This window comes from Mauremys reevesii, unplaced genomic scaffold (genome assembly GCF_016161935.1).
Source record: "Mauremys reevesii isolate NIE-2019 unplaced genomic scaffold, ASM1616193v1 Contig2, whole genome shotgun sequence".
NCBI lineage: Eukaryota > Metazoa > Chordata > Testudines > Geoemydidae > Mauremys > Mauremys reevesii.
In genome coordinates, this window is record NW_024100826.1 from 2,771,127 (window position 1) to 2,799,051 (window position 27,925).

Here is a 27,925-nt window from a genome sequence, read left to right on the forward strand (position 1 = left end):
TTCCTATGGTATCCCCTCCCAACCCAGGGACCCAGCCTTTGGTCTCCCTTCCTTTTTTCTCCTTCTCCCTTCTGATCTTCCATCTCCTTTGGGCTCTCTTTGACTTTAACCCTAATGAAGTCAATGTATCAACTCTCACCCCCTCATCCATGATCACAGCCTTCCCCTTCTTTCCCCATTACTCTGCTTTCAGCCCACTGCACCCCTATCATCTTTCTTCCCCCACTGCTTGCAGGTCCTTATGCCCCTTGAGCATCAGCTCCTTCTGCTCCCTTACCTCTGCCCTACCTCCCTTTGTCCCCCTCCAGATGCTTCTTTAGCTCCTTTCCCCATGCTCCCCAGACTCCTCCTGCAGTTCTGCCCCTGGTGGACCCCTTCTCTGCATCTGGTTCTCCCTGGTGATGTCTCCAGCAGACAGCAGTGGCAGAAATTGAGTGGAGACTGCTGCCTTGCAAGGGACACAGCCTCACAGCAGCCACTGCTGGCAGGATGGCAGATGTGCCGAGATTTTCCCTCAACACCCTGTTCAGTGCTGGGAGCTCTGGCTGAGACAGTTATAAATAGCAAGTGAGAAGGCAGCATCCCTTAGTTCCTCCTCTTGGCAACAGGCCTGCTCTAAGCCAGCTTTACACCTTCCTTAAGCCTGGGTTGTCTGGGGGCCACTTCGGCTCCTCCCAAGTTAAAGCAGCCCCAGGGATGTTCCAACTTGCACCAGCTAAAAAGCCTGATAGGAACCACTCAGACAGTACAGGATCAGTGGAGTGCATCACACATCAGCCCCTTTCCATCATGCCCATTGCCTGCCTCAACACACCCCCAATGCCCTTTGTTGAGGGAATCCTGCAGACTGGTTAAGCCCAGTCTAAAACTCCTTGCACTGCTCCATTGGCCCTACAAGTCTATATCACAGATAGGAAATCTCAGTCTATTTTCAATTTTTTTTATCATTCTTTGTCTGCTAATTGTTTTCAAATTTGGCCAGTTTAAGTAAGACTATTTCTGTGAAATACTTGCCTGTTTCAATCTCTCCCTTGCCTGTATAATTTTCTTCCTTAGCCACTTACAGCGAGCTGTGACAATGGCTGCATGTCCCCGGACTCGGTCTTCCTTCTGTCAGTAATGAGTGTGAAAGCACAACATGTTATAAGTGGACTCACAAATAGCATAATCCTGGAAGACAGTGGGAGTGGAGGGTCCTTCACTCCTTCCAGGTTTGGGTCCAGGGTATGATAATTTTACTGTAACTATTAGAACATACTGTGATAGCAAACAAAGGGACCATTAGTGTCTACTGTACACACCGTGGGCAAAATTCCACCCTCTCTTCCTACAAAACACTTAGTAAAATTGCTTGAGGAGATTCTTTCATCATAAGCCCCGAGGAGAAGGGTGATAACTATGTTAAGTGACCATGGGATCTGTTGCCTGTAGTTATATGTGATGTTTAGAGTCTTTTTCTTTTCAAAATAAGAGTAACATTTGTTTGCTGCTGCTCTTAATATTTGGACCAATTTAACAGCATTCTGTGAATCCTCTGCAAAGGCTTTTATAGGAATGCAGTTTGTGGCCTTTTCAAGTGCTTTTAGCTTTCTGAAAAAGTTATTCTTGAGCTCAGATTTCTCATGCTTGTTCTCGGCCAAAAAGTGAAGTTTTTTTCTTTCATGTTTGGTCTTTGTTTTAATTATTGGAGAAGAAACAAAATTGCTTTTTCCATCATTAAAAAATCTGAAAAATGTTTTAATTTCAATAATTAAAAAATGGCTTTTAGGAAACTTGAGGCATGATACTGAAAACTGTTGACCATTATCTTTCAGAAGGTATTCACTAGGTTGGAAGTTGGAGTTCTTAAATATCACTTTTCACAATATAGCTACAGTTATCATATCTATCTTAAGTTGTTACATAGCACTTTCTCTCTCAAAATGGCTTAGTGGGATTCCATATTCGTGTCTCAATGACTTACAGATTCTAAGTTTACAGGTTCTCTTCTCCTGACAGTCTGCAAATTTACCGGAATACTGTACACTTACTGAAGCAGAATCACATTATCTTCCCCATTGATGACCCCTTGTGCTCTAGTTTTGTGGGTTGGCTGGCATAGCCACTGTACAGTTATTTCTTTTTCAACAAATATGCTGTGAAAATGCAAATATCTCTTCTGTGCTGGTCACTGTGGCTATGTCTACATTGCACACCACTTTCGGCAGTGTGTAGTGAGGTGAAGAGCAACACTGCATCCATCCTGTGGTGTGTAGCTAAACGTATCAGTGAAAGACTCAGGCAAGGCAGCGGAGAAAGGCTCAGCCTCTTCCCACTACCTCTCCTCTGCCAGAGCCTTTCCCTGCTACTGGAGCCTTTGTCATGGCCAGGTTGTGGGCAGCCAGACCGCAATCATGAGACAGGAGGCAAGAGTTTGCTGGGCCAGGATACTGGGAGGTCAGAAGCAGGAGACAAAATGGAGATCAGAAACCCATGTCAGGAACCAGACTCAGGCTGGGTCAGAATACCCAGGGGATCAGAGGCAGGAGACAAACTTGAGGAAGAGAATCACAAGTCAGATGACAGGACGGATCAGGATGCCAGGAAATCAAACCATGGAAACAGAATCGGATAGCAGGTAGCTGGAATGGGTAGCAGAGCAGGAAGCACAAGGTGCACAGTCCAGAATAGGGTGCATCCCAGTTCTTCAGACAGCTTCCTGTTCCTGCTTCTGGTTTAAGTAGCACCAATCATCCACTCTGGGACTCCACCAATCAGACCTCAAGGGCAGAGCCTCACACTGTGGCTGGGCTTTGAGTCCCAGATAAGCTATTACTAGCCAGCTGCCAGATGGAAGGTTGGAGCATGGCTGCTCCCATGAATCTTGCAGGCCTGGGTTTGAGACCTGCGGGTCATAACAGCCTTTCCCTGTGGCAGGGAAGTGTTGCAGAAACAGAGAGCTGCCAGAGTCCTTCTCTGTGGTGGGGGAAGGGCTCCAGTAGCAGGGAGCTACTGGAGCCTTCCCCTAATGCCTCCCCCTGTTGGAGCCTTTCCCTGCTGCTGGACTCCTAGCAGTGGGACACTACACTGCTAAAAACTGCATTGTAGATGGGGAGACACAGCTTGGGTGAGTAAAGTACCATCTAGGTATGTCTTTACTCTGCACACCAGCTACACTTCTATTTAGACCCATGCTGGGGTGGTGGTGGTGGTGGGGGGGGGGCTACACGGGTATGTGCACTACACGTCACTGAAGGAAAAATGTGGTGTGGATGCACCCTTTCAGAGACAGGTTATCGGATTACATGGACCACCAATCTAATCTAAAATGGCAATTCTTATGTTCCCATGGCCTCATCTCATTCTGAACTAAATACAGAACTCATCTCTTTGACCTGGCTTTCCCTCAGTAAGCATTCTCTCTCCCCGTTTTACACACACACACACACACACACACACACACACACACACACACACACACACACACACACACACACACACACACCAAGCTAATTCTCTAAAGGCTGGAAAGGAAGCCAAAAGATGGACTGATTATTATTTATTTTTTAATACTTGGGTGTAGGCCACAAGGTATAGCTAATATAACATAACTAGAGTACATGGTACAACACTACATTGGCTCCAATCGTTCCTCTCTAGCACAACCCAGAGATGAAATGAGATGAAAACTGCTCCTCTTCCCCAGCAGGGACCCATACCATCTCCCTCTCTCTTCAGAAAGTGAGATATCCTGGGCTCGACTGTCAGCAATATGATAACCCCAACTTTAGATCTACTCTCCACTGAGGAAACCACTGCCACTACTGAGATGTCAGAGTACTTACAAGAGGTCAGCTCTTGGATGAAGAGCAGCTGGATCAAACACAACCCAGGCAAGCCTGAAATGATGCTGGTTAAAAGGGGGAACTGCTTTGAAGAACAAGCCTGGACAATGATCTTTCCCGTCCATTGAAAGCATATGGGGAAAAAGACTGTTGCTTACTTGTACTGTAACTTGTTCTTCAAGATGTGGGCGCAGACATATATTCCACACAGGTGTGCGCACACCCAGTTCACTGAAGCTGGAGAATTTTGCCTAGCAGTATATGGGGGGAAGGGATGTTCATGCCCTGTGGCTCTATCTCCTCCCCTGGCTATATAAGGGCAGCGTCACCCTGACCACCCTCAGTTCCTTTGCACCAAACATCAAAAATAGAGACCCCAATACAGAGGGGATGGAGAGTGGTCCAGGGAATACACGTCTGCTCTGTGATGCTCTGTACTTGGGGGAAGTACCCAGCACCCCCATGTTCATCCTTGTAAAATGATTGTGTGGTATCCAATGCAAAGTTAGTCATGTTGGGTATCTTCAGAAAGCTCATGATGCACTGAGCATTGTTGTTACAGTGATGTTATAGTAAAGTTGTTACAATAATGGTATAGTAATGTTATAGGTTATAATTTCATGTATATAGTTATGAGGCTGAAAATGTGTCTTCATGGCTTAAAATAAGCCCAGGCAAAAATTCTCCAAGAGCAGAGTGGCAGTTAACACCTCATCAGGGCATGTATGGGACAAAACCAGCCCAGCCTCACAGGAACAAAGGATGCAGGTTTAGGCAAAAAAAAAAAGGATCTGTTGGACTCTCGAGTGAGTCACTGCCCTTCCTTTGGTCAGTTTGTGACTGCAATGAGGTAATGCTCACCTGAGTCTGGGGGGGCAAAGCCAAGGGGGAAGAAAGAACATGATAAAAGGGAGAGATGTTTGCCATGCTCCTGCTCTTTCTTCTGCCTCTATCTACAGACATCACCACCAAGTGACTGAAGTGCTGATCAAAGGGGACAGCCTGGCTGAAGGGAAACCAGGAAGCCTGTGGTGAGAAGCATCTATGTTTGTAAAATCACGGAAAGTGTTAAGATCAGCTTAAAATGCGTTTTGCTTTTATTTCATTTGACTAATTGACTAAATTTGACTTGTTATGCTTTGATTTATAATCACTTAAATTCTATCTTTATAGTTAATATAGCTGTTTGTTTATTCTACCTGAAGCAGTGTGTTTGGTTTGAAGCATGTCAGAGAGTCCCCTTGGGATAACAGCCTGGTACACATCAATTTCTTTGTTAAATTGACGAACTCATATAAGCTTGCAGCGTCCAGCGGGCATAACTGGACACTGCAAGATGGAAGTTCCTAGGGTTGTGTCTGTGACCAGAGATATTGGCTACTGTCATTTGGTTGCACAATCCAAGGAGCAGCTTACATGCCAGAGGCTGTGTGAACAGCCCAGGAGTGGGGGTTCTCACAGCAGTGGAAGGTAAGGCTGGCTCCCAGAATCAAGGATTGGAGTGACCTAGCAGATCACTGATCCAGATAACACTAGAGGGGAACATCATACCCACATCTTGAAGAACAACAGTTAAAATACAGGTAAGTACCTATCTTTCCTTCTTTCCTTCTTCAAGAGGCTGCAGATGTGTATTCCACTTAGATGACTCACAAGCAGTATTCGTAGGAAGTGGGGCTTAGAGTCTACTTAAACAATGTCTGCAGGACTGCCTTCCCAAAGTTTGTCTCTGACCTAGACACAATAGTAATCATATAGGGCCTGGTTAAATGTATGTATAAAAGACCAGGTAACAACCCTGCAAATGTCCAATACTGAAAATTGAGGAATGCTAATGATGTTGCTTGGGCCCTCATTGAAAGAGCCTGCAATCTCTGTGGAGGCATGGTCTGAGCTGATGTGCTGATGTAATGCAGGAAGTTATTCATCTGGAAATCATTTGCACCGAGACTGCCTGACCCTTCATTCGATCTGCTAGGAGACAAACAGGCGATGCTCGAAAACGCTTAGTTCTGTCCAGGTCGAACACCCAGCACTGTTTCACATCCAATATGGGAAGTCACTGTTCATTCGCATTCAACTGCAGTTCAGCAAAGAACACTGGTAAATAAACTATCAATGGTTTGAGCACTGGCCTGCTAAACCCAGGGTTATGAGTTCAATCCTTAAGGGGGCCACTTAGGGATCTGGGGCAAAAATCATTACTTGGTCCTGCTAGTGAAGGCAAGGAGCTGAACTCAATGACCTTTCAGGGTCCCTTCCAGTTCTATGAGATAGGTATATTTCCATATATTATTTCAGGTGAAACTGTGAAAACCCTTTTGGCAAGAATTTTGGATATGGCTGTAGAGCCACTTTGTCTTTGAAAACGTGCATGTGCAGAGACTCCGCTATTAAGCCTGTAGCTCACATACCCTTCTTGCAGATGTTATTGTCACAAGGTAGACTATACTGCTAAGTTAGTTGGTTGGGATGAAGAGGAAGAGATATGGGAGGCTGAACCAATACATTGAGTAGGTTGGAGAACCTGAGGCAATGACAATCATTTTGGTCTGATCCAACTTCAGCTTGTGGGATCACTGGGATCAGAGCCTGTAGGATCACTAGGATCACAGCCAATCCTCAACTGAGGTGGAAGGCATCGATTAAGGAGCCTGGACTTAAACCCATTCAAGAGCAAAACTGATGGTACTTCTTGTTGTGTCTCATTGAAAACAAGTTGATAGCCAGGATGCCCCATTCTGTGAAGATGGACCTCAGCACCCTGGATTTCAGAGACCACTCGTGATCCTGGGAGAAATTCCTGCTGAGGTGATTTCCCAAATGATTCTGGACCACAGAATAAGTGAGCTGCTGAGGGAATGATGTTCTCCCTGATGCAGAAATGCCATAAATGTATTGGCTCCTGATGTAGCTGGTTGGAGCAGGCTCCTCCCTACTTGTTCACATAATATATTGCAGTCATATTGTTGGCGACCATATGGATTGCTGTGCCCTAATGTGATCCTATTACAACCACAAGCCTTGAACTTTCAATGCTCCCAAATGCACTCACCAACTTATTGTAGAGGAATCAATGACTACTCTTCTAGCCAGTGGAGAACAAGTAAAGCTAACACCCTGGCACACATTGTTCTGTTCACCTCTGTAATGAGTCTACTATCTCTGGAGACACTTGAACAAGCCTGTCCAATGACTGGCAACTTGGGCAATAGACAAACCTCAACCATGACTGAAAAGGACAAGATGCAGTCTTGCTTCAAACATTTGCATGGGAGAAAGGCCCTCAAACTTGTAGGATCCCAATGAACTGGTTTTTTTAGTTGGATTCAAGGTCAACATTGGTGTGTTCAAAATCAATCCCAATCAATTGAAGTGGTCCAATGTGACCTGAACATGACTGAAGACTTGTTCCTTGGATCTGCCTCTCACCAGCCAATTGCCGAAGTACAATAAGACGTGAACTCCAAAAGACTGCTGTCATTGTCATGCATTTGGTAAAGATGTACGGGGCTGATGACAGGCTAAAGAAGAGAACCATGTACTGACAGTGTTGACCAGTAAAGAGAAATCTGCTGAACTTTTTGTGGCCTGGGAAGATAGCCACTTGAAAATAATCATCCTAGAGATCGGAAGCAGCAAATCACTCATCGCAATTCAGTGGAGGAAGAATAGTAGCAAAGGTAACCACATTAAATTTGATGTATTTGATGTACATGGTGAAATAGCGGAGATTGGACTTGGGGATCAGGAAGTACCAGCAGAAGAAACTCTTTCCAACAAACCTCCTGTAGAGTACCCAGAGCACACAGAGTTTGGACCTACTGCAAAAATAGTGACTCATGAGAGGGGTCCCTGAAAAAGGATGCGGTAGAGAGGTGGGAGGGTGGCGATGGACAGAAATTGCATGGCATCACCTGATCCTACAGTTCTTAGGACCCATCTTTCTAACATTATTGCTTCCCAAACACTGTAGAAGCAAGACAGCCTGTCCTTGAATCGATGGGGATGAGATGTTCACAAGTGATCTGCTGCTCTGTAGCCCATAGAGCTAATGTTAGTATTTATTTTATTTAGCAGTAACACAAGGAACCTATAGGCCTGTCTCTTGTAAAACACTTGCTTCAGCAGTTAGCATAAGATTTGAGGCCTATGAAATTTGGCACAGATAAATGGTCACCCCTAAGTTTTGGAGAACTGGGAATATTTAAGGGAGAAGTTTGTACATAACAATGCCAGGCAGTCACAGGAATATGAACTAATACCGGATTTTGGATATTTTAGGATAGGAACATCTGCAGATGTCTGACCACAGGAGTGCCAAGCAATGAACTGACATCTATGATAATAAGTTGAGATTGTTAATATACTAACATACAGGAGCAGGGCAACCCAACTTTAGTAGGGTGAGGAAATACAAATAATAAAGAGGGGAGAAACCCCTACTGAATATGCATTAGGCATACTGGCATCAGCATAACATATCATAAAAATTGTATTCCAGCCTGTGTGCTTGAGGAGGAAACAGGGCCCAGGGCCAGCTCCAGGGACCAGCGGAGGAAGCACGTGCCTGGGGCAGCACATGCTAAGGGGCGGCATTCCATCCATTCTTGGGGCGGCACAGTCCGGGCGGCCTTTTTTTTTTTTTTTTTTGCTTTGGCAGTTCAGGCACTTGGGGGCAGCAAAAATGGTAAAGCCGGCCCTGGGAGGGAAAGATGTAACCCTTGGGCGGTGCCGGGATGATGGCCACTGGCGATGGTGATGAGGAAGATGATGGTGAGGAAGAAGACAATGGCTAACATTTCAGGTTGTGCTGCAAGGGATGATGTAAGTGTGCGGATGTTTAGATGTACATTCTGTATCTCTACCTACCTTGCTGGGTAAGAGTGTTTGTGACTTGCTAAATGTATTAATAAAACTATTGCAAATACAGAAAGGTTCCTAAAGTGTGACCATGCACACTGGGGTTCCCACTGAACAGTGATTTTAATAATACTGGGCCTGATCTTGGGACAAGAACCTGTCAAACCTCAAAGTGACAACTGGGAATTCTTAAGTAATCAATATAATTAATACACACTCATAGATTAGGTAACAGCCCTTGATAAGCAAGTCAAACAGATTGCCTGCCCAAAGGTAGAGGACAGGCTGGTTGGGTAAAACTAGATCCAGATCTTCTCTTTCTGGAATAATCTTAATGATGTGGCTGATACGGTGTCTGTCTGAAGTGACCTTATGGGCCCTTTAATGCCTGCTGGCTGTCAGGGCCAAGTCACAGGCAGCCTGCGTTCACTGGTCAGCTGCTAAATTGCAGTTAGGAGATGAGTTGGACATGAGCCAGGTCAGAATGCCAGGAAATCAGGGTCAGGAACCAACTTGCAGGCAGATTGCAGGATCAGGGTCAAGCTGGGTCAGAATATCAGAAAGTCGGAGTCAGGCACAAGTTGCAGATGGCAGGCGAATAGCAGAGTTGGGGTTAGAAACATAGAACCATAGGGTTAGAAGGGACCACAAAGATCATCTGTAATCCCTACCAAGATGCAGGATATACGGCGTCTAAACCATCCAAGACAGATGGCTATCCAGCCTCTTTTTGAAAACCTCCAGTGAAGGAGATTCCACAACCTCCCTAGGCAGTCTGTTCCATTGTCCTACTGTTCTTAGAGGTAGGAACAGAGGTGAAAGTAAGCTGGTACGCCCCGGTATGGCACCTCAGCTTCCCCAGGTGGCAATTTAAAGGCCCTGGGGCTCCCAGCAGCAGCTGGAGCCCTTTAAATTGCCACCAGAGCCTCGCTGCCTCTACTGCCCTGGGCCCTTTAAATAGCCGCTGGAGCCCAGCTGCTGCTGCTACCCCAGGGCTCCAGCAGCTATTTAAAGGGCCCGGGATGGTAGAGGCAGGGGAGGTAGCAGCAGCAGCTGGGGCTCCGGCAGCGGTTTAAAGCCCGGGGTGGTAGCAGCGGCCGAGCCCTGGGCCCTTTAAACTGCTGCCGGAGCCCCTTACCGGTACAGGTCGGGCCAGAGCTGGCTTTGACCCCCGCATCCCTGCCCCTTCCGCCCGAGGCCCCGCCCCTTCTGGGGGCCAGAGCCGGCCCCAGCCCAGCCCCTACTTTCACCCTGGGTAGGAAGTTTTCCCTGACATTCAATCTAAATCATAGAATCATAGAATCTCAGGGTTGGAAGGGACCTCAGGAGGTCATCTAGTCCAGCCCCCTGCTCAAAGCAGGACCAAACCCAACTAAATCATCCCAGCCAGGGCTTTGTCAAGCCTGACCTTAAAAACCTCTAAGGAAGGAGATTCCACCACCTCCCTAGGTAACCCATTCCAGTTCTTTACCACCCTACTAGTGAAAAAGTTTTTCCTAATGTCCAACCTAAACCTCCCCCTCTGCAATTTGAGACCATTACTCCTTGTTCTATCATCTTCTACCACTGAGAACAGTCTAGATCCATCCTCTTTGGAACCCCCTTTCAGGTAGTTGAAAGCAGCTATCAAATCCCACCTCATTCTTCTCTTCTGCAGGCTAAACAATCTCAGTTCCCTCAGCCTCTCCTCATAAGTCATGTGCTCCCAGCCCCCTAATCATTTTTGTTGCCCTCCGCTGGACTCTCTCCAATTTATCCACATCCTTCTTGTAGTGTGGGGCCCAAAACTGGACACAGTACTCCAAATGAGGCCTCACCAGTGCTGAATAGAGGGGAATGATCACGTCCCTCGATCTGCTGGCAATGCCCCTACTTATACAACCCAAAATGCCATTAGCCTTCTTGGCAACAAGGGCACACTGTTGACTCATATTCAGCTTTTTGTCCACCATAACCCCTAGGTCCTTTTCTGCAGAACTGCTGCCCAGCCATTCGGTCCCTAGTCTGTAGCAGTGCATGGGATTCTTCCGTCCTAAGTGCAGGACTCTGCACTTGTCCTTGTTGAACCTCATCATATTTCTTTTGGCCCAATCCTCTAATTTGTCTAGGTCCCTCTGTATCCTATCCCTACCCTCCAGTGTATCAACCACTCCTCCCAGTTTAGTGTCATCTGCAAACTTGCTAAGGGTGCAGTCCACACCATCCTCCAGATTGTTAATGAAGATATTGAACAAAACTGGCCCCAGCACCGACCCTTGGGGCACTCCACTTGATACCGGCTGCCAACTAGACATGGAACCATTGATCACTACCCGTTGAGCCCGACCATCTAGCCAGTTTTCTATCCACCTTACCGTCCATTCATCCAGCCCAGACTTCTTTAACTTGCTGGCAAGAATACTGTGGGAGACTGTATCAAAAGCTTTGCTAAAGTCCAGAAATAGCACATCCACTGCTTTCCCCTCATCCACAGAGCCGGTTATCTCATCATAGAAGGCAATTAGGTTAGTCAGGCATGACTTGCCCTTGGTGAATCCATGCTGACTGTTCCTGATCACTTTCCCCTCCTTTAAGTGGTTCAGAATTGATTCCTTGAGGACCTGTTCCATGATTTTTCCAGGGACTGAGGTGAGACTGACTGGCCTGTAGTTCCCTGGATCTTCCTTTTTCCCTTTTTTAAAGATGGGCACTACATTAGCTTTTTTCCAGTCATCCGGGACCTCCCCCGATCGCCATGATTTTTCCGCTATGCTCTAGTTTGAACCCATTGCTTCTTGTCTGCTGTCTATGGCAAGAAAGAATAATTTTTCTCCATCTTTTTAATGGCAGTATTTGAAGACTGGTATGCTGTCCCCCCTCAATCTGCTCTTTTCCAAACTAAACATGCGCCCAGTTCCTTCAGCCTTTGCTGATATGGCTTGCATTTCATTCCTTTGATCATTCTTGTCGATTGCCTCTGGGTCCTTTCCAGTTTCTCTACATCCTTTCTGTGCAGTGGTGAACTACATTGGGCACAGTACTCCAGCTGAGGTCTAATCAGTGCCAAGTAGAGAGGTACTATCACCTCCCAGGACTTGCATGCTATGCCTCTGTTAATGCAACAGTGCATTTACTTTTTTTGCAACAGTATTGTGGTGTATATGTTTTAAAACACTATAGGTCATATGAGCCTAGTATAAATGCTGTATGTTTGACACGAGCACGTGAATTGCGTGCTGGCAGCTAAAGCAAGAATTCAAGGATATGAGTGATCAAGAATTGTCTGTGCGAAAACAAATTTTAAGTCCATGGGGAATATGAAGAATTAGCAGAGAAGGGAATAACACCAGATGTGCAGTTACGCAAGAATTGGGGGAAATGGAACGTCTTAGATTATGGTGGCCTGCCCAGAAATGTTTGCCTGGAGTGACAGGTGAAAAGCTTTATAAACAGAAACAAAGTTGATGACGTGACAAACTGGTCTATAAATAATTGCCTAACATATCTGAAATTTGGAGTCAGACATCGATCCAGAACTCTGAAAAAGAAGAGATTTGTAATGCAGGCTCCCCACACCTTGTGATCGGACTGAATTTTGACTGGCCATTGGGATTTCATTCTGACCTATGTAGAACTCTGGTGTAGTATGAAAGGGGTGTGAATGTGGAGTGAGTGGGGTTTATATTGTAATCAATAAAAATGCATTTAGAGTATTATATATCAACACTGTGTCCGGTATCTGTCTGCTCCCCAATCCCGTAGGGAGACCTCTATCAGACTCTTACAACAGCATTGCATTGTTGACTTATGTTGAGCTTGTGATCCATGATAAATCCCAGATCCTTCCCAGCAGTACTGCTGCCAAGCTAGTTATCTCCCATTCTGTATTTGTGCATTTGATTTTTCTTCCCTAAGTGTAGCACCTTGCATTTGTCTTTGCTGAATTTCATTTAGTTGTCTAGCCCAGTTCTCCAATTTATCAAGATCCCTTTGAATTTTATTCTATCCTCCAAAGTGTTTGCAATCCCCCCACTAGCATTGTGTCATCTGCAAATTTGATTAGTATGCCCTACATCCAGATCATTAATAAAGATGTTAAACAGCAGAGCCAGAACAGATCCCAGTGGAACCTCACTTGAGACCACCTTCTAATCTAACATCATGCCATTAATAGTTTCTCTTTGTTTGCAATTGTTTAACCAATTATGTATCCACTTAATGGTAGCCTGCATTTCTGCGGCTTACCCATCAGAATGTTATGTGGGACTGTATAAAACACCTTGCTGAAGTCCAGGTATATTATGTCCACCGCAATCCCACTATCCACCAAACCAGTTACCTCACCAAAAGAAGAAAATCAAGCTGGTTTGGCATGATTTGTTCTTAATAAATCCAGGCTGGCTGCTAGTGATCACCCTTTCATCCTCCAGGTATTTGTGAACTCAATGTGGGTCAGCTGGGTCAGGATATCAGGAAGTTGGGTCAGATGCCAGGTCACAGACAGCTATCAAATTGCAAAGTTGTGGACAAACCAGGGCGCGAAACTAGAGTTTAGGGTGTACAACAAACAGGGTCTGGAATGGAAACAGACAGGCAGTCTGCATTGTTGCTCAGACAGTTACTCATGATGGGTTCCAAGTTTAAATACTAGCATCAGCCAATGAGTGGGCTGAGGGGCCGCCACACAGGCCCTGCTGGACAGTACTTCCTGCCAAGCCTAACTTCACAGGGTCCTCCAGTGGAAACCTAACCTAAGCTTCAAGTGGTGATGTAGAACCCTTGTGATCATGTGGTCTAGTCCTGCAGGGTTGTACACTGGAAAAAGATTCACTGTCTGTAACTATATAACTGTTACCATGCCTGACAAATCTATGACATAACACATGGTTGTCATAATATTTATCCAAAGAAGGTACCAAATGAAAACTGATGAAATTCTAGTTATTAATATTCTTGTGTGATGTATGTATGGTTAGCATGTAAAGAGTTATGTTGGTGTGCTGGAAATATGTTATTAAAATATGTATAGCCCAAGCAATCCAAGTAGAGCTGATAAGCAGGTTAGTACTACAAAACGAAATGTATATTGGCTGGTCTGCTGGGTTCAAGACAAAGACAATGCATAATACATTTGCATCTGTAGGAAACAAAGTGATCAAGCTAACAGGCGAAGTAGGGTTGCCAATGTCAGGCTTTTGACAAAAAGTCCGGTTACCGTGGGGGGGAGGGGGGCGCAGGGTCATCAACTTGCACCTGCCCCTCCTCAGCTGAGGCCACCTTCTAACTGCAGGCATGCAGGTTCCGAGTCAGGCTGGGGCTATGGGGAAGAGGCGGAGCAGGGGTCCTGTTTTTAGCCAGTAAAAAGTTGGCAACCCTAAGCTGAAGGCAGGCAGGTTTGGGGAAATTTGGCACTGGGAATGTGCTGGGGTCACTTGGCCAATAGTAATCAAGGCTGGTGGAGACCAGATTGCTACTATGGTATAACAAGCAGGCTGCTGGAGTCGAAGTTGCTGAACCAGACACTCAGTGCATGTTTGTAAGCTGGCAGAGAGCATCCAGAGAGGGAGCTACAGCAAGAGAGCACTTTAAGGCATCCAGGATTACAGGGTAGGCAGTGCCACAACCCCTTACCAGTCTGAATTGCATTTCAAAACATGATAGTTTCCATAAAGAGACTTTATCTGATCGTGGGTCAAATTTCATGTTTCAGTTATGCAGTGAATTGTGTAGGATAAAACAACTGAGGGGTGCCCCCTATTACCCAGAAACAAATGGTTTGGTTGAAAGGTTCATTGGGACACTAAAGCCTACGCTGGAAATGTATGCAAACAAGAGGGTAAGTGACTGGGATGAAATGTTACGCTACCTGTTTTTTTGCCTATAGGCAAGTGTGACATGCTGTACCTCAAAGTAGCACCTTGTAATCCCCATATTCATCATTCATATATGATTGTGATAGTCCATAAAAAGCATGCCATATAAGATACCATATGAAACATTATGATCTGCTGAAATTCATTGTTCTGTCAAAATATGTATATCACTATTTTGTATGAAATTATGAGATTTTGCTATATGGTTATTATTGAAATATGTTCTGAGTCTGGGAGTCGCCCCTGCTAGTTCTCCAGTAACAACAAAGGACACACTCAGCCAGGTGTTAAACGACCATTGACCAGCAGCAGAATTGTAAACAAAAGATCTACAACTCAATAAGAGAGAGTTGCGCAAGCATCACACAATGGGGACTGCTCAACTCTGTGACTCAGCAAGGCCCACCAAGATATGCCTGGGCCAGTACCTTTCTAGGGACATGGATTAAGAGTATAAAATAAGGGACAGTGGCATCATGAGACAACCTCTCTCTTCCCCCACCTATGTTGAAGGCAAGAACACTGGAAAGACAAAGACTTGAACTGAGGAGACTGGTCCCAGGCTGAGAAGGAAATTCAGCCTGTTTATTAAAAACTGTAACTTATCTGCAACATCCAGTGGGGTGAGAAAAGCTGTTTGATTCAACTCCTGCTTAGTCTAAAAGTTTAGGATTTAGAACGTGTATTTACTTTTTACTGTCTTTCTATTTTCTTTCTCTAATCTTCATGCTTACCACTTACAATCACTTAAAATCTACCTTTCTGTAGTTAATAAACTTATTTTAATGTTTTATCCTTACCAGTGAGTTTGTCTAAAGTGCTTGGGAAATTTGCTCAGGTTACAAAGGCTGGTACATGTCTACTTTCCTTTGACGAAGTGGCAAACCAATTAATAAGCTTGCACTGTTCAAGAGAAGTATAAGACGGTATATGTCTGAGGTGCAAGTCTGGTGGCTTGGGAGATTTGCTGGTGTTTCCCTGTGTATAGTTCATGAGTGACTTGGAGAGTATTCATGCAATTTAGCCAGGTGTGCATCTGTTTGCTGGTGGCTGAGTGATCAAAGCACCTGTAGAGGTTTGCTGCTTGTCACTGGCAAAGCACTATGAGAGACAGCCCAGGCTGGAGAGTTAAGGGGGCACAGCATAGTTCCAGGTTGTTCCCCTGGGATCCCGTCACTGGTGGAATCCTCAAGATTCTCCTCATTTGATTTCCTGGATGGGAGAAAGGTAAGGGGGACCCTGGTTCTCATCAGAGATTCCTGAGAGGGTGGCACTGAAACAGAGGGGGAATCAGTGACTGAATGTATACAAGTATCAGAGGGGTAGCCGTGTTAGTCTGGATCTGTAAAAGCAGCAAAGAGTCCTGTGGCACCCACGAAAGCTCATGCTCCAATACGTCTGTTAGTCTATAAAGTGCCACAGGACTCTTTGCTGAATGTATACAAAGGTTCAGAAAGGAGAGAAGGGATGTGATAGAAGTGTTTCAAACTAACCTCACTGATAGCCAGGCCACACAGAAGGCATGGTATGACCAGAATGTTTGTTAGTGCTCTTTTGAGGTTGAGGACCTGGTACTAAAGAAACACAAAATGCAAAACTCATGGGAGGGACCTTTTGAGACTGTGGAAAAAGAAAATTTGGTTGTATATCAGATACAGAAACCCCACAGCAAGGGCTGACCTACAGACAGCACATATAAATAGACTTAATGCCTATCACAATAGAGAAGCCACTGAGCATATGGTTTGTTCTGCTGAGAGATGACACTTCATGGGTCTGATGGTAGAATGCTAGGATGACTCATCACAAAGAGTTGAGACAGCCTGAAAGGGCAGAAATTCTAGTTGTACGAAGGTATTTTTTCCAGCATGTCATGAATCACTTATAAGATGATTCATAAGAGCAACACTGCAGGACCCCGATATGAACATACCGAACCCCTGGAAAAATGCAGATGCAAATTCATAAATAAATACAGAATATACTAGATATGGGGATAAATAGAGTATGACAGTTCCTGGACTTCACCTTTTGTGTTGGTTCCTAAGAAAGATAAGACTGGAGGGTTTTGTACTGACTATAGAAAACTTCATGCTGTCACAGACCCTGATGCATATCCTATGCCCAGAACTGATGACTTTGTTAGATACTTTGTGTTATGCAAAATATCTGAGCATGACAGACCTGGTTAACAGGTAGTGACAGATTCCATGGGATAATGAAGCACAGAAAATATCTGCTTTTATTCTAATATTGGATTTTATGAATTCAAAATGTTATCTTTTGGATTGATTAATGCAGGAGCCACTTTTCAGAGGCTCATCAAGCAACTGTTATACAGATTACAAGAACTGCTCAAGTTTATATTGATGATAAAGCAATATTTACCAACAAGAGACATTTGGAGACTGTATTGTCAAAACTCAGAGATGCACGCCTTACTGTAAAGGCATCTAAATATAAAATAGGCGCAGCCAAGTTTCATTATTTGAGACATTGGGTAGAGAGTGGGGAAATCTCTTCTAATCCCTAGAAAGTGGAAGCTATTGTTAATTGGCCTACACCCCAGACCAAAAGCAGGTTCTTTCACAAGCAGGAATCAGAAACAGAGAGGAAAACAAGTCCAATGCTGCCTGGTACGCCAGTGCTGTGGAAACATTTGTGCCAATGTGATTGGTACCAGACTCAATGAGGGTCCCATGGACAGTGCCAGAGCCAATGGTACAGTGCCAAACTGATGATGCCTTGGTACTGGAGAGCAGGTAGGTGGCCCTGCTCCATCTCGCATAACCGAGGGATCATGGTGCCAGTCTGCACTCGTCCTGGAAGAGGAGGATAACTCTACCCAAGGTCTGGAGGTGCTGCATTCCATTTTGAAAGATCTTTTTCTCAGAGGACCCAAGGAAGGAAAGCAATTTCTTCCTCCTGGGCGAGCCATCAGACTCTGGCCAAGCAACATCAGGTCACTCTGGCTCTGAAGTTCTCTGAGCCAGCCAGACATTCTGTGGAGGTCCCTGATGCCAATGCAGACCTCATGACCTGTTCCATAAGGTGCTGCTTGAATCTCAAGTACCTTGACACCTGTGTTCTTTTCTTAAAAGACTTGTAGATTGAGCACTTTTCTTTAACATGCCCTTCTCCTAAGCACAATAGCCACCATGTACGGGGATCGCTATTGGGAACAGCCACCCCACACTAAGGATAGGGTTTAAACCCTGGGGAGGGTATCCCACCAGGATCACTAATTAACCTAACTAACCACTCCTGACTTATATGAACAGTACTAACTACGAACAATTTGCAACAAAATCTCTGAAGACTGAGGTAAGAAACAGTGTGAGGAAGTTATCTTCAGATAAGCTCCGACTCTAGCTGTGGGTGGTGAGAATGAAGGGGGCAGGGGGCAGCATGGCCCTTAAATAGCTCAGGGTAGAGGCTAGAGGCACAGAGAAAGAGGGCCACCCCTACCTTTACCATTAGGCAAAGTTCGCCAGCTTCAGTGCACAGGGCATGCACACACTTGAATCGAATACACTTCTGCAACCACTTGAAGAAGAGTAAGTCACCTAGTTTGTAAACTTTTAACAACATAACTTACAGCAGCTTCACAACTTAATTATTTTTACCATTTTCACTTTCTTTTACAGGTACATTGATGTTTTTTGTACTTCAGCTCAATGCCATGAGAAGATGAGATGTTATTGGTAAACAATTTGAATAAAAGAGTCAATCCGAGTAGAGAGATTTACATATTCACCCTATGGGCATTGAGAAATAACTGTACAAGAAATATGAACATAAGAGTGGACATACTTGGTCAGACCAAAGGACCATCTAGCCCAGTATTCTGTCTTCCAACAGTGGCCAATGCCAGGTGCCCCAGAGGGATTGAACAGAACAGGTAATCATCAAGTGATCCATCCCCTGTCGCCCATTCCCATCTTCTGGCAAACAGAGGCTAGGGACAATATCCCTGCCCATTCTGGCTAATAGCCATTGATGAACCTATCCTCCATGAACTTATCTAGTTATTTTTTAAACCCTGTTATAGTCTTGGCCTTCACAACATCCTCTGGCAAAGAGTTCCACAGACTGACTGTGAATTGAGTGAAAAAAAATCCTTGCTTTTGTTTGTTTTAAACCTGCTGCCTATTAATTTCATTTAGTGAACCCCAGTTCTTGTGTTATGAGAAGGAGTAAATAACACTTCTTTATTTGCTTTCTCCACACCAGTCATGATTTTATAGGTTTCTATCATATCGCCCCTTAGTCGTCTCTTTCCCAAGCTGAAAAGTCCCAGTCTTATTAATCATGTGGAAGCTGTTCCATATCCCTAATCATTTTTGTTGCCCTTTTCTGAACCTTTTCCAATTCCAATATATCTTTTTTGAGATGGAGCAACCTAATCCGCCTGATTAGGGGGCGGAGCTAGGCGGAGGAGGGGGGCCTATAAAAGCGGCCGCCCAGCCAGGCAGCGGCACAGCTGATCGCAGCGGCCCAGGAGCCGGCCAACAGGGCTGCTAACAGGGGAGTTTGAGTGGGAGTTTACAGGGGGAGGCGGAAGGGGTTGGCACCGTGCTTCCTGTGTTCCCCAGGTAGGAACGCCGAGCGAGGCTGAGACAGCAGCAGCCATGAGCCAAGCAGCGGAGGATACACCGAGGATGAGAGCATGCAGCATCTGCGGTATGTACATGGTTCTAGCGGGGGACCCAGAACAGTACTATGTATGCATGAAGTGTGTGACCGTGAGAAGCAGGCCGAGAAAAAGGAGAGCCAGTGAGGGAGAAATAGAGCTAAGGAACAGGTTCGAAGGTCTGGAGAATGAGGAAGGGGTAAAGCAGGTGGTAGCTGACGGTGGGAGGCCAAAGAAAAAGAGAAGAGCGGCTAGTCCGATAGAAAGAGGGGAGGAGTCTATGGAGGCAGCACCAAGTGTGGGCCAAGGGAGGATACAGGATGGCTTAACGGGAACCACAAGGAATAATAGGAATGGAAGGAGCTTGCAACCAGGGGGGACGGAGGATAGGTTAGAGGACCGCACTGTCCCCAGGCAAAGGCAGGTCTACGTGATTGGGGATTCCATACTGAGAAGGTTGGACAGGCCTGTGACCAGGGCCGATCCGGAGAACAGAAGGGTGTGCTGTCTACCGGGCGCTAAAATACGGGATGTGGACCTGAGGTTGAAAAGGATCCTAAGAGGAGCAGGTAAGAACCCATTGATCATCCTTCATGTAGGAACGAATGACACGGCTAGATTCCCGCTAAAGAGGATCAAGGGAGACTATGCCAGGTTGGGTAAGACGTTCAAGGAAATTGAGGCTCAGGTGATCTTCAATGGGATCCTACCTGTCCCTAGGGAAGGGCGCCAAAGGGGTGACAGGATCGTGACGATTAATAGTTGGCTGAGGGAGTGGTGTTACAAGGAGGGATTTGGGATGTATGGGCACTGGGAGGCTTTTGGGGACAGACAACTGTTCTCACGGGATGGGCTCCACCTAAGTAGGGAAGGAAGTAGACTTCTAGGAGGGAGGCTGGCTCATCTGATTAAAAGAGCTTTAAACTAGACACTGGGGGGAGACGGTTGGGAGAGGTCCAGGTGCTCTCCATGCCAAATTTATACATTGGGAGTGAGAACAACAGGATAACAACAGATATAGCCAGAGGGGGACGGTTAGGTGTAAGGAAGAGGGGGGGGACGGATACTAGATCGACAGGTCATACTTGTAGTACTGTGTCCCTACCAAGTTGGGTGAAAAGGGTGAGAGGAGCCAAACAGCAAAAATTAGGATGTTTGTTCACCAATGCGAGAAGCTTAGGTAACAAAATGGAGGAACTGGAGCTCCTGGTCCGGGAATTGAAACCGGATATCGTAGGAATAACCGAAACATGGTGGAATGGTAGCCATGACTGGAGTACAGGTATGGAAGGGTATGTGCTGTTTAGGAAAGACCGATGCAAAGGTAAAGGTGGGGGAGTAGCATTGTATATCAATAATGAGGTGAAATGTAATGAAATAACTAGCAATGCAATGGATAATACGGAGTCTGTTTGGGCAATGGTCACATTGGGGAAGAAAACTACTAGAGCCTCCCTTGGGATAGTGATTGGGGTGTGCTATAGACCGCCGGGATCTAGCCTGGATATGGATAGAGAGCTCTTTAATGTTTTTAAGGAGGTAAATACTAATAGGAACTGTTTGATCATGGGGGACTTTAACTTCCCGGATATAGATTGGGAAACAAATGCTAGTAATAATAATAGGGCTCAGCTTTTCCTAGACGTGATAACTGATGAATTCCTTCATCAAGTAGTTGCTGAACTGACGAGGGGGAATGCCATTTTAGATCTGATTTTGGTGAGTAACGAGGACCTTGTTGAGGAAATAGTTGTAGGGGACAACCTTGGCTCGAGTGATCATGAGCTAATTCGTTTCAAAATAAATGGGAGGATAATCAAAATTGCATCTGAGACTAAGGCCTGTTAGTTTAACATCTGTAGTATGCAAAGTCATGGAAAATTTTTTAAAGGAGAGAGTGGTTACGGACCTTGAGGCCGATGGCAACTGGGACAAATTACAGCATGGATTTACGAAAGGCAGATCGTGCCAAACCAACCTGATCTCCTTCTTTGAGAAAGTAACAGTTTTTTTAGACAAGGGAAATGCGGTGGATCTAATATATCTTGATTTCAGTAAGGCGTTTGATACGGTACCGCATGAGGAATTACTGGTTAAATTGGAAAAGATGGGGATCGAAATGAAAATCCAGAGGTGGATAAGGAGCTGGTTAAAGGGGAGACTGCAGAGGGTCGTATTGAAGGGGGAACTGTCGGGTTGGAGGGGGGTTACCAGTGGAGTTCCTCAAGGTTCGGTTTTGGGTCCGATTTTATTCAATCTATTTATCGCTGACCTGGGAACCAAGAGTAGGAGTGGGCTGATAAAGTTTGCGGATGACACCAAGTTGGGAGGTATTGCAAATTCGGAAAAGGATCGGGATATCCTCCAGGGAGATTTGGATGACCTTGTAAACTGGAGTATTAGTAACAGGATGAAATTCAATAGTGAGAAGTGTAAGGTTATGCATTTAGGGATGACTAACAAGAACTTTAGTTATAAGCTGGGGACGCACCAGTTGGAAGTAACGGAGGAGGAGAAGGACCTAGGAGTCCTGGTTGATCATAGGATGACTATGAGTAGGCAATGTGATGTGGCCGTTAAAAAAGCTAATGCAGTCTTGGGATGCATTAGGCGAGGTATTTCTAGTAGGGATAAGGAAGTGCTAGTCCCGTTATATAAGGCGTTGGTGAGACCTCATTTGGAGTATTGTGTGCAGTTTTGGTCTCCCATGTTTAAGAAGGATGAATTCAAACTGGAACGGGTACAAAGAAGGGCCACTAGAATGATCCGAGGAATGGAAAGCCTGTCGTATGAAAGGAGACTTGAGGAGCTCGGTTTGTTTTCCTTAACCAAAAGAAGGATAAGAGGAGATATGATTGCACTCTTTAAATATATCAGAGGGATAAATACCAGGGAAGGAGAGGAATTATTTCAGCTCAGTGCTAATGTGGACACGAGGACAAACGGATATAAATTGTCAGTCAGGAAATTTAGGCTTGAAATTAGATGAAGGTTTCTAACCATCAGAGGAGTGCAATTCTGGAACAGCCTACCGAGGGAAACAGTGGGGGCGAAGGACCTCCATGACTTTAAGATTAAGCTGGATAAGTTTATGGAGGGGATGGTATGATAGGATAACGGGTTTAGTCAATAGGTCAATAACGTGCCATACTGGTAATTAGTACAAAGGGTCAATGTTGGGATATTGTTAACCTTTTCCAGAGGGTCTGGCTGGAGAGTCTTGCCCGCATGCTCGGGGTTCAGCTGATCGCCATATTTGGGGTCGGGAAGGAATTTTCCTCCAGGGTAGATTGGCAGTGGCCCTGGAGGTTTTTCGCCTTCCTCCGAAGCATGGGGCAGGGGTCGCTTGCTTAAGGAGTGGGTGGATCGGCTTATGTGGCCTGCATCTTGCAGGAGGTCAGACTAGATGATCATAATGGTCCCTTCTGATCTTGAATTCTATGATTCTATGATGTCTGCACACAGTATTCAAGACATGGGTGTACCATGGATTTATATAGAGGCAATATGATATTTTCTATCTTACTATCTATCTCTTTCTTAATTATTCCAAACATTCTGTTTGCTTTTTTGACTGCTGCTGCACATTGAGAGGATGTTTTCAGAGAACTACCCACAATGACTCCAAGATCTCTTTCTTGAGTGGTAGCAGCTAATTTAGACCCCATCATTTTATATGTATACAGTAACTCCTCGCTTAACATTGTAGTTATGTTCCTGAAAAATGCTACTTTAAGTGAAACAATGTTACGCGAATCCAATTTCACCATAAGAATTAATGTAAATAGGGGGTGTTATGTTTCAGGGAACTTTTTTTCACCAGACAAAAGACATTATTTACATATATAGTATAAGTTTTAAACAAACAGTGTAATACTGTACACAGCAATAATGATTGTCAAGCTTGGTCAGAGGGTGGAAGAGGGTGGGATATTTTCCAGGGAATGCCTTGCTGCTAAATGATGAACTAGCACTCGGCTGAGCCCTCAAGGGTTAACACGTCGTTAATATAGCCTCACATGCTACAAGGCAGCATAGACTGAGGCAGGAGGGTGGAAACACAACAGACACACTGCAGTGGCTGGAAACACTTCCCTGCAAAAACTGAATGTGATGATGAACCCACACTATCCCACTGGAGCGCACCATTCCCTCCTCTGGACGATGCATGCACAGCTGCACAGGCACCAATTTTCCAAAGCCAGAGAGTGTCAGAGATGAGCATTGCCCCTTTAAGTACACAGACCCCACTTAAAGTATGCTGCCCTTTTAAGTAGATCAACAAGTTCAGACACAGCAGCAGCTTCTAGCAAGCTCCCTCCGTCCTCAGCCCTGTTGTGTGTCCCCCACTCTGTAGAGATGTGGTACAGGAGCAGAGGGGAGGGGGACACCCTGACATCAGCAACCCTCTTCTCCCCACCCCCAGCACAGCAAGCAGGGGGCTCCTGGGAGCAGCTCCAAGGCAGAGGGCAGGAGCAGCACAGCAGTAGGAGGAGGGACACCTGAACTGCTCAGCAATTGATAGCCTGCTGGGTGCCTGCCCAGTCTCACACCTACTTACAGGGAACTTAGGGGAGCTGATAGGGGGGCTGCCGGCCCACCCTGGTTCCAAGCCCTCATGAGGACAGGCTGCTCTTCCAGAGAATCCTGCAAGCAGTGGACAAAGCAGGAGGCCAAGATGTTAGAAGGGAGCATTGCACAACTTTAAACAAGCATGTTCTCTAATAGATCAGTGATGTAACAACTAAACAACATTAACTGGGATGACGTTAAGTGAGGAGTTACTGTAGTTGGGATTATGTTGTCCAATGTGCATTACTTTGCATTTATCAACATTGAATTTCATCTGCCATTTTATTGTCCAGTTACCCAGTTTTGAGAGATCCTTTTGTAGCTCTTCAAAGTCTGCCTGGGACTTAAGTATCTTGAGCATCATAGAATCATAGAAGATTAGGGTTGGAAGAGACTTCAGGAGGTCATCTAGTCCAAACCCCTGCTCAAAGCAAGACGAACCCCAACTAAATCATCCCAGCCAGAGCTTTGTTAAGCTGGGCCTTAAAAACCTCTAAGGATGCAGATTCCACCACCTCCCTAGATAACCCATTCCAGTGCTTCACCACCCTCCTAGTGAAATAATTTATTCTAATATCCAACCTAGACCTCCCCCACTGCAACTTGAAACCATTGCTCCTTGTTTTGTCATCTGCCACCACTGAGAACAGCCAAGCTCCATAGGTTTTGTATCATCAAGAGTAGTTTTGTATCATCTGCAAATTTTGCCACCTCACTGTTTACCCCTTTTTCCAGATCATTTATGAATGTATTAAATAGGACTGGGCCCAGTACAGAGCCCTGGGGAATACCACTATTTACCTCTCTCCATTCTGAAAACCGACCATTTATTCTTATCCTGTGTTTCCTATCTTTTAACCAGTTACCAATCCATGAGAGGACCTTCTCTCTTATTCCATGACAATTTAATTTGCTTAAGAGCCTTTGGTGAGGGACCTTGTCAAAGGGTTTCTGAAAATCTAAGTACACTATATTCACTGGATCCCCCTTGACCACATGCTTGTTTACTCCCTCAAAGAATCTTAGTAGATTGGTCGGGCATGATTTCCCTTTACAAAAACCATATTGACTTTTCCCCAACAAATTATGTTAATCTATGTGTCTGACAATTTTGTTTTTTACTATAGTTTCAACCAGTTTGCCTAGTACCAACGTCAGGCATACTGGCCTGTAATTGCCAGGATCACCTCTGGAGCCCTGTTTAAAAATTGGCCTCACATTAGCTATCCTCCAGTCATTTGGTACAAAACCTGGTTTAAATAATAGGTTAGAGACTACAGTAGTAGTTCTGCACTTTCATATTCGAGTTCCTTCAGAACTCTTGGGTGAATACCATCTGGTCCTGGTTATTTATTACTGTTTAGTTTACCAATTTGTTCAAAAACCTCCTCTAATGACACCTCAATCTGGGACAGTTACTCAGATTTGTCACCTAAAAAGAATGGCTCAGGTTTGGGAATCTCCCTCACATCCTCAGCTGTGAAGACCTATGCAAAAAATTCATTTAGTTTCTCCGCAATGGCCTTATCGCCCTTGAGTGCTGCTTTAGCATCTCGATCATCCAGTGGCCCCACTGGTTGTTTAGAAGGCTTCCTGTTTCTGACATACTAACAAAAATTTTTGCTATTACTTTTTGAGTCTTTGGCTAGCTGTTCTTCAAATTCTTTTTTGGCCTTCCTAATTATATTTTCACACTTCACTTGACAGACTTTATACTCCTTTCTATTTTCCTCACTAGGATTTAACTTCACTGTTTAAAGGATGCCTTTTTGCCTCTCACTGCTTCTTTTACTTTGTTGTTTAGCCATGGTGGCACTTTTTTGGTTCTCTTACTATGTTTTTTAATTTGGGGTATGCATTTAAGTTGAGCCTCAATTATGGTGTCCTGAAAAAGCTTCTATGCAGCTTGCAGAAATTTCACTTTTTGCGCTGTACTTTTTAATTTCTGTTTAACTAACTTCCTCATTTTTGTGTAGTCCCCCTTTCTGAAATTTAATACTACAGTGTTGGGCGGCTGTGGAGTTTTCCCCACCAAAGGGATGTTAAACTTAATTATATTATGGTCACCAAGTGGTCCACCTATATTTACCTCTTGGACCAGATCCTGTGTTCCACTTAGGAATAAATCAAGAATTGCCTCTCCTCTGGTGGATTCCAGGACTAGATGCTCCAAGAAGCAGTAAGTTAAGTTGTCAAGAAACTTTATCTCTTTATCCTGTCCTGAGGTGACATGTACCCAGTCAATATTGGGATAACTGAAATCCTCTATTAGTACTGAGTTTTTTATTTTAAAAGCTTCTTTAATCTCCCTGAGCATTTCACAGTCACTATCACCATCCTGGTCAGGTCATCGGTAATATATCCCTACTGCTATATTCGTATTATCAGAGCATGGAATTTCTATCCATAGAGATTCTACAGTACAGTTTGGTTCATTTAAGATTTTTACTTCATTTGATTCTATGCTTTCTTTCACATATAGTGCCACTCCCCCACCAGCACGACCTGTTCTGTCCTTGCGATATATTTTGTACTCTGGTATTACTGTGTCCCATTGATTATCCTCATTCCACCAAGTTTCTGTGATGCCTATTATATCAATATCCTCATTTAATATGAAGCACTCTAGTTCACCCATCTTATTATTTAGACCTCTAGCATTTGTATATAAGCACTTTAAAAACTTGGCACCTTTTAGCTGTCTGCTATTACATGATGTAATTAAATGGGACTCTTTTTTATTGGACTGTTTCTCATCAGATCCTACATGTATTTTATCATCTTCCATGCTCTCCTCCTTACTAGGACATAGAGGATCTCCATTAATCGATCCTCCCCTAAGGGATGTCTCTGTCTCAACCACATTCTCCTCTGTACCTCTTTCCCCTAGCCCTTAGTTTAAAAAACTGCTTTATGACCTTTTTAATTTTAAGTGCCAGCAATCTGGTTCCAGTCTGGTTTAGGTGGAGCCCATCCTTCCTGCATAGGCTCCCCCTTTCCCAAAAGTTTCCCCAGTTCCTAATAAATCAAACCCCCTCCTTCCTACACTTCACTGTCTGTCTACCTGGCCCTGCGCGTGGAACTGGAAGCATTTCAGAGAATGTGACCATGGAGGTCTTGGACTTCAATCTCTTACTTAGCAGCCTAAATTTGGCCTCCACGACCTCTTTCCTATCCTCCCCTATGTCATTGGTACCTACATGTACCACAAACATCGGCTTCTCCCCAGCATTACACATAAGTCTATCTAGATGTCTCGAGAGATCTGCAACCTTCGCACCAGGCAGGCAAGTCACCATGCAGTTCTCCCGGTCATCGCATACCCAGCTATCTATGTTTCTAATGATCGAATCGCCTATTACTAATACCTGTGTCTTTCTAATAACTGCAGTTCCTGCTCCCGGAGAAATATCCTCAGTGTGAGAGGATACCACAACATCATCTGGAAGGAGAGTCCCAACAATGTGATCATTTCCCTCTGCTCCAGTTGGATGTTCTCCTTCCCTGAGACTTTCATCCTCCTCAACAGCACAGAGGCTGTCAGACCGGAGTGGGACCATTCCACTGTGTCCTGGAAAGTCTCATCTATGTACCTCTCTGTCTCCCTTAGTCCTGCCCCCTGGTTAAGGGTTGATGGGTGCTAAAGGGTTCAGGGATCAAAGCCTCATTAAGAAGCTCTCAGCCTTACCTAACAGGCCGCAAGGCTCAGCACACGGTCCCCCAAACAAACAAACACACCACACGGTATATTTCAGTCAAGCAGCAAGCACACCACAAACAAAAACACACACACTAGAGACAACAAACTTACCCCAAGGGTCACATAATCGCTCCTCCTTCACCTCGAGAACTCCCTCACAAAACTCCCCTGTTAGCTGCTCCTGTTCACTAGCCAATTATGCAGATACATTCATTCTGGCTAAAACTGGGCTGACAGCTGGCGTTACAATGTTTCACATGCTTTATAGTTAAGAAATAACTGTGCAGTGATTATGCAAATAAGACATAATCACTCAGAGAAATACATCATTTGGAAAAACCTGTACACTTACACATCAGTAACTATATAGCATCTTGGCATTTTGACTGGTTGAGAAAACTATGTCAGTGTAATGGCTGGTACACGTAACAGAAATGAAATATTTCCTCATAGGCAATGTTCCCTCTAATTCTTTCCATCC

The 27,925-nt window shown here is 44.8% G+C and overlaps 1 protein-coding gene across 9 annotated transcripts in view; it reads right to left on the reverse strand.

Annotated features, from left to right (window-relative positions):
* LZTR1 (leucine zipper like transcription regulator 1) overlaps nucleotides 1-27,925 on the reverse strand; it is a 271,551-nt gene that overhangs the window by 88,729 nt on the left and 154,897 nt on the right. For 8 of the 9 annotated variants that reach the window (XR_005592029.1, XR_005592030.1, XM_039517962.1 and 5 more), the window contains one exon: nucleotides 1,015-1,110. The exons of the other annotated variant lie outside the window; for it this stretch is intronic. Coding sequence is in view for 6 of the 8 variants with exons in the window: in XM_039517962.1 (XP_039373896.1) it covers nucleotides 1,015-1,110 (96 nt within the window). In the remaining 2 variants the exon portion in view is untranslated. The remainder of the gene's footprint in view (nucleotides 1-1,014; nucleotides 1,111-27,925) is intronic. 9 annotated transcript variants of the gene reach the window in all.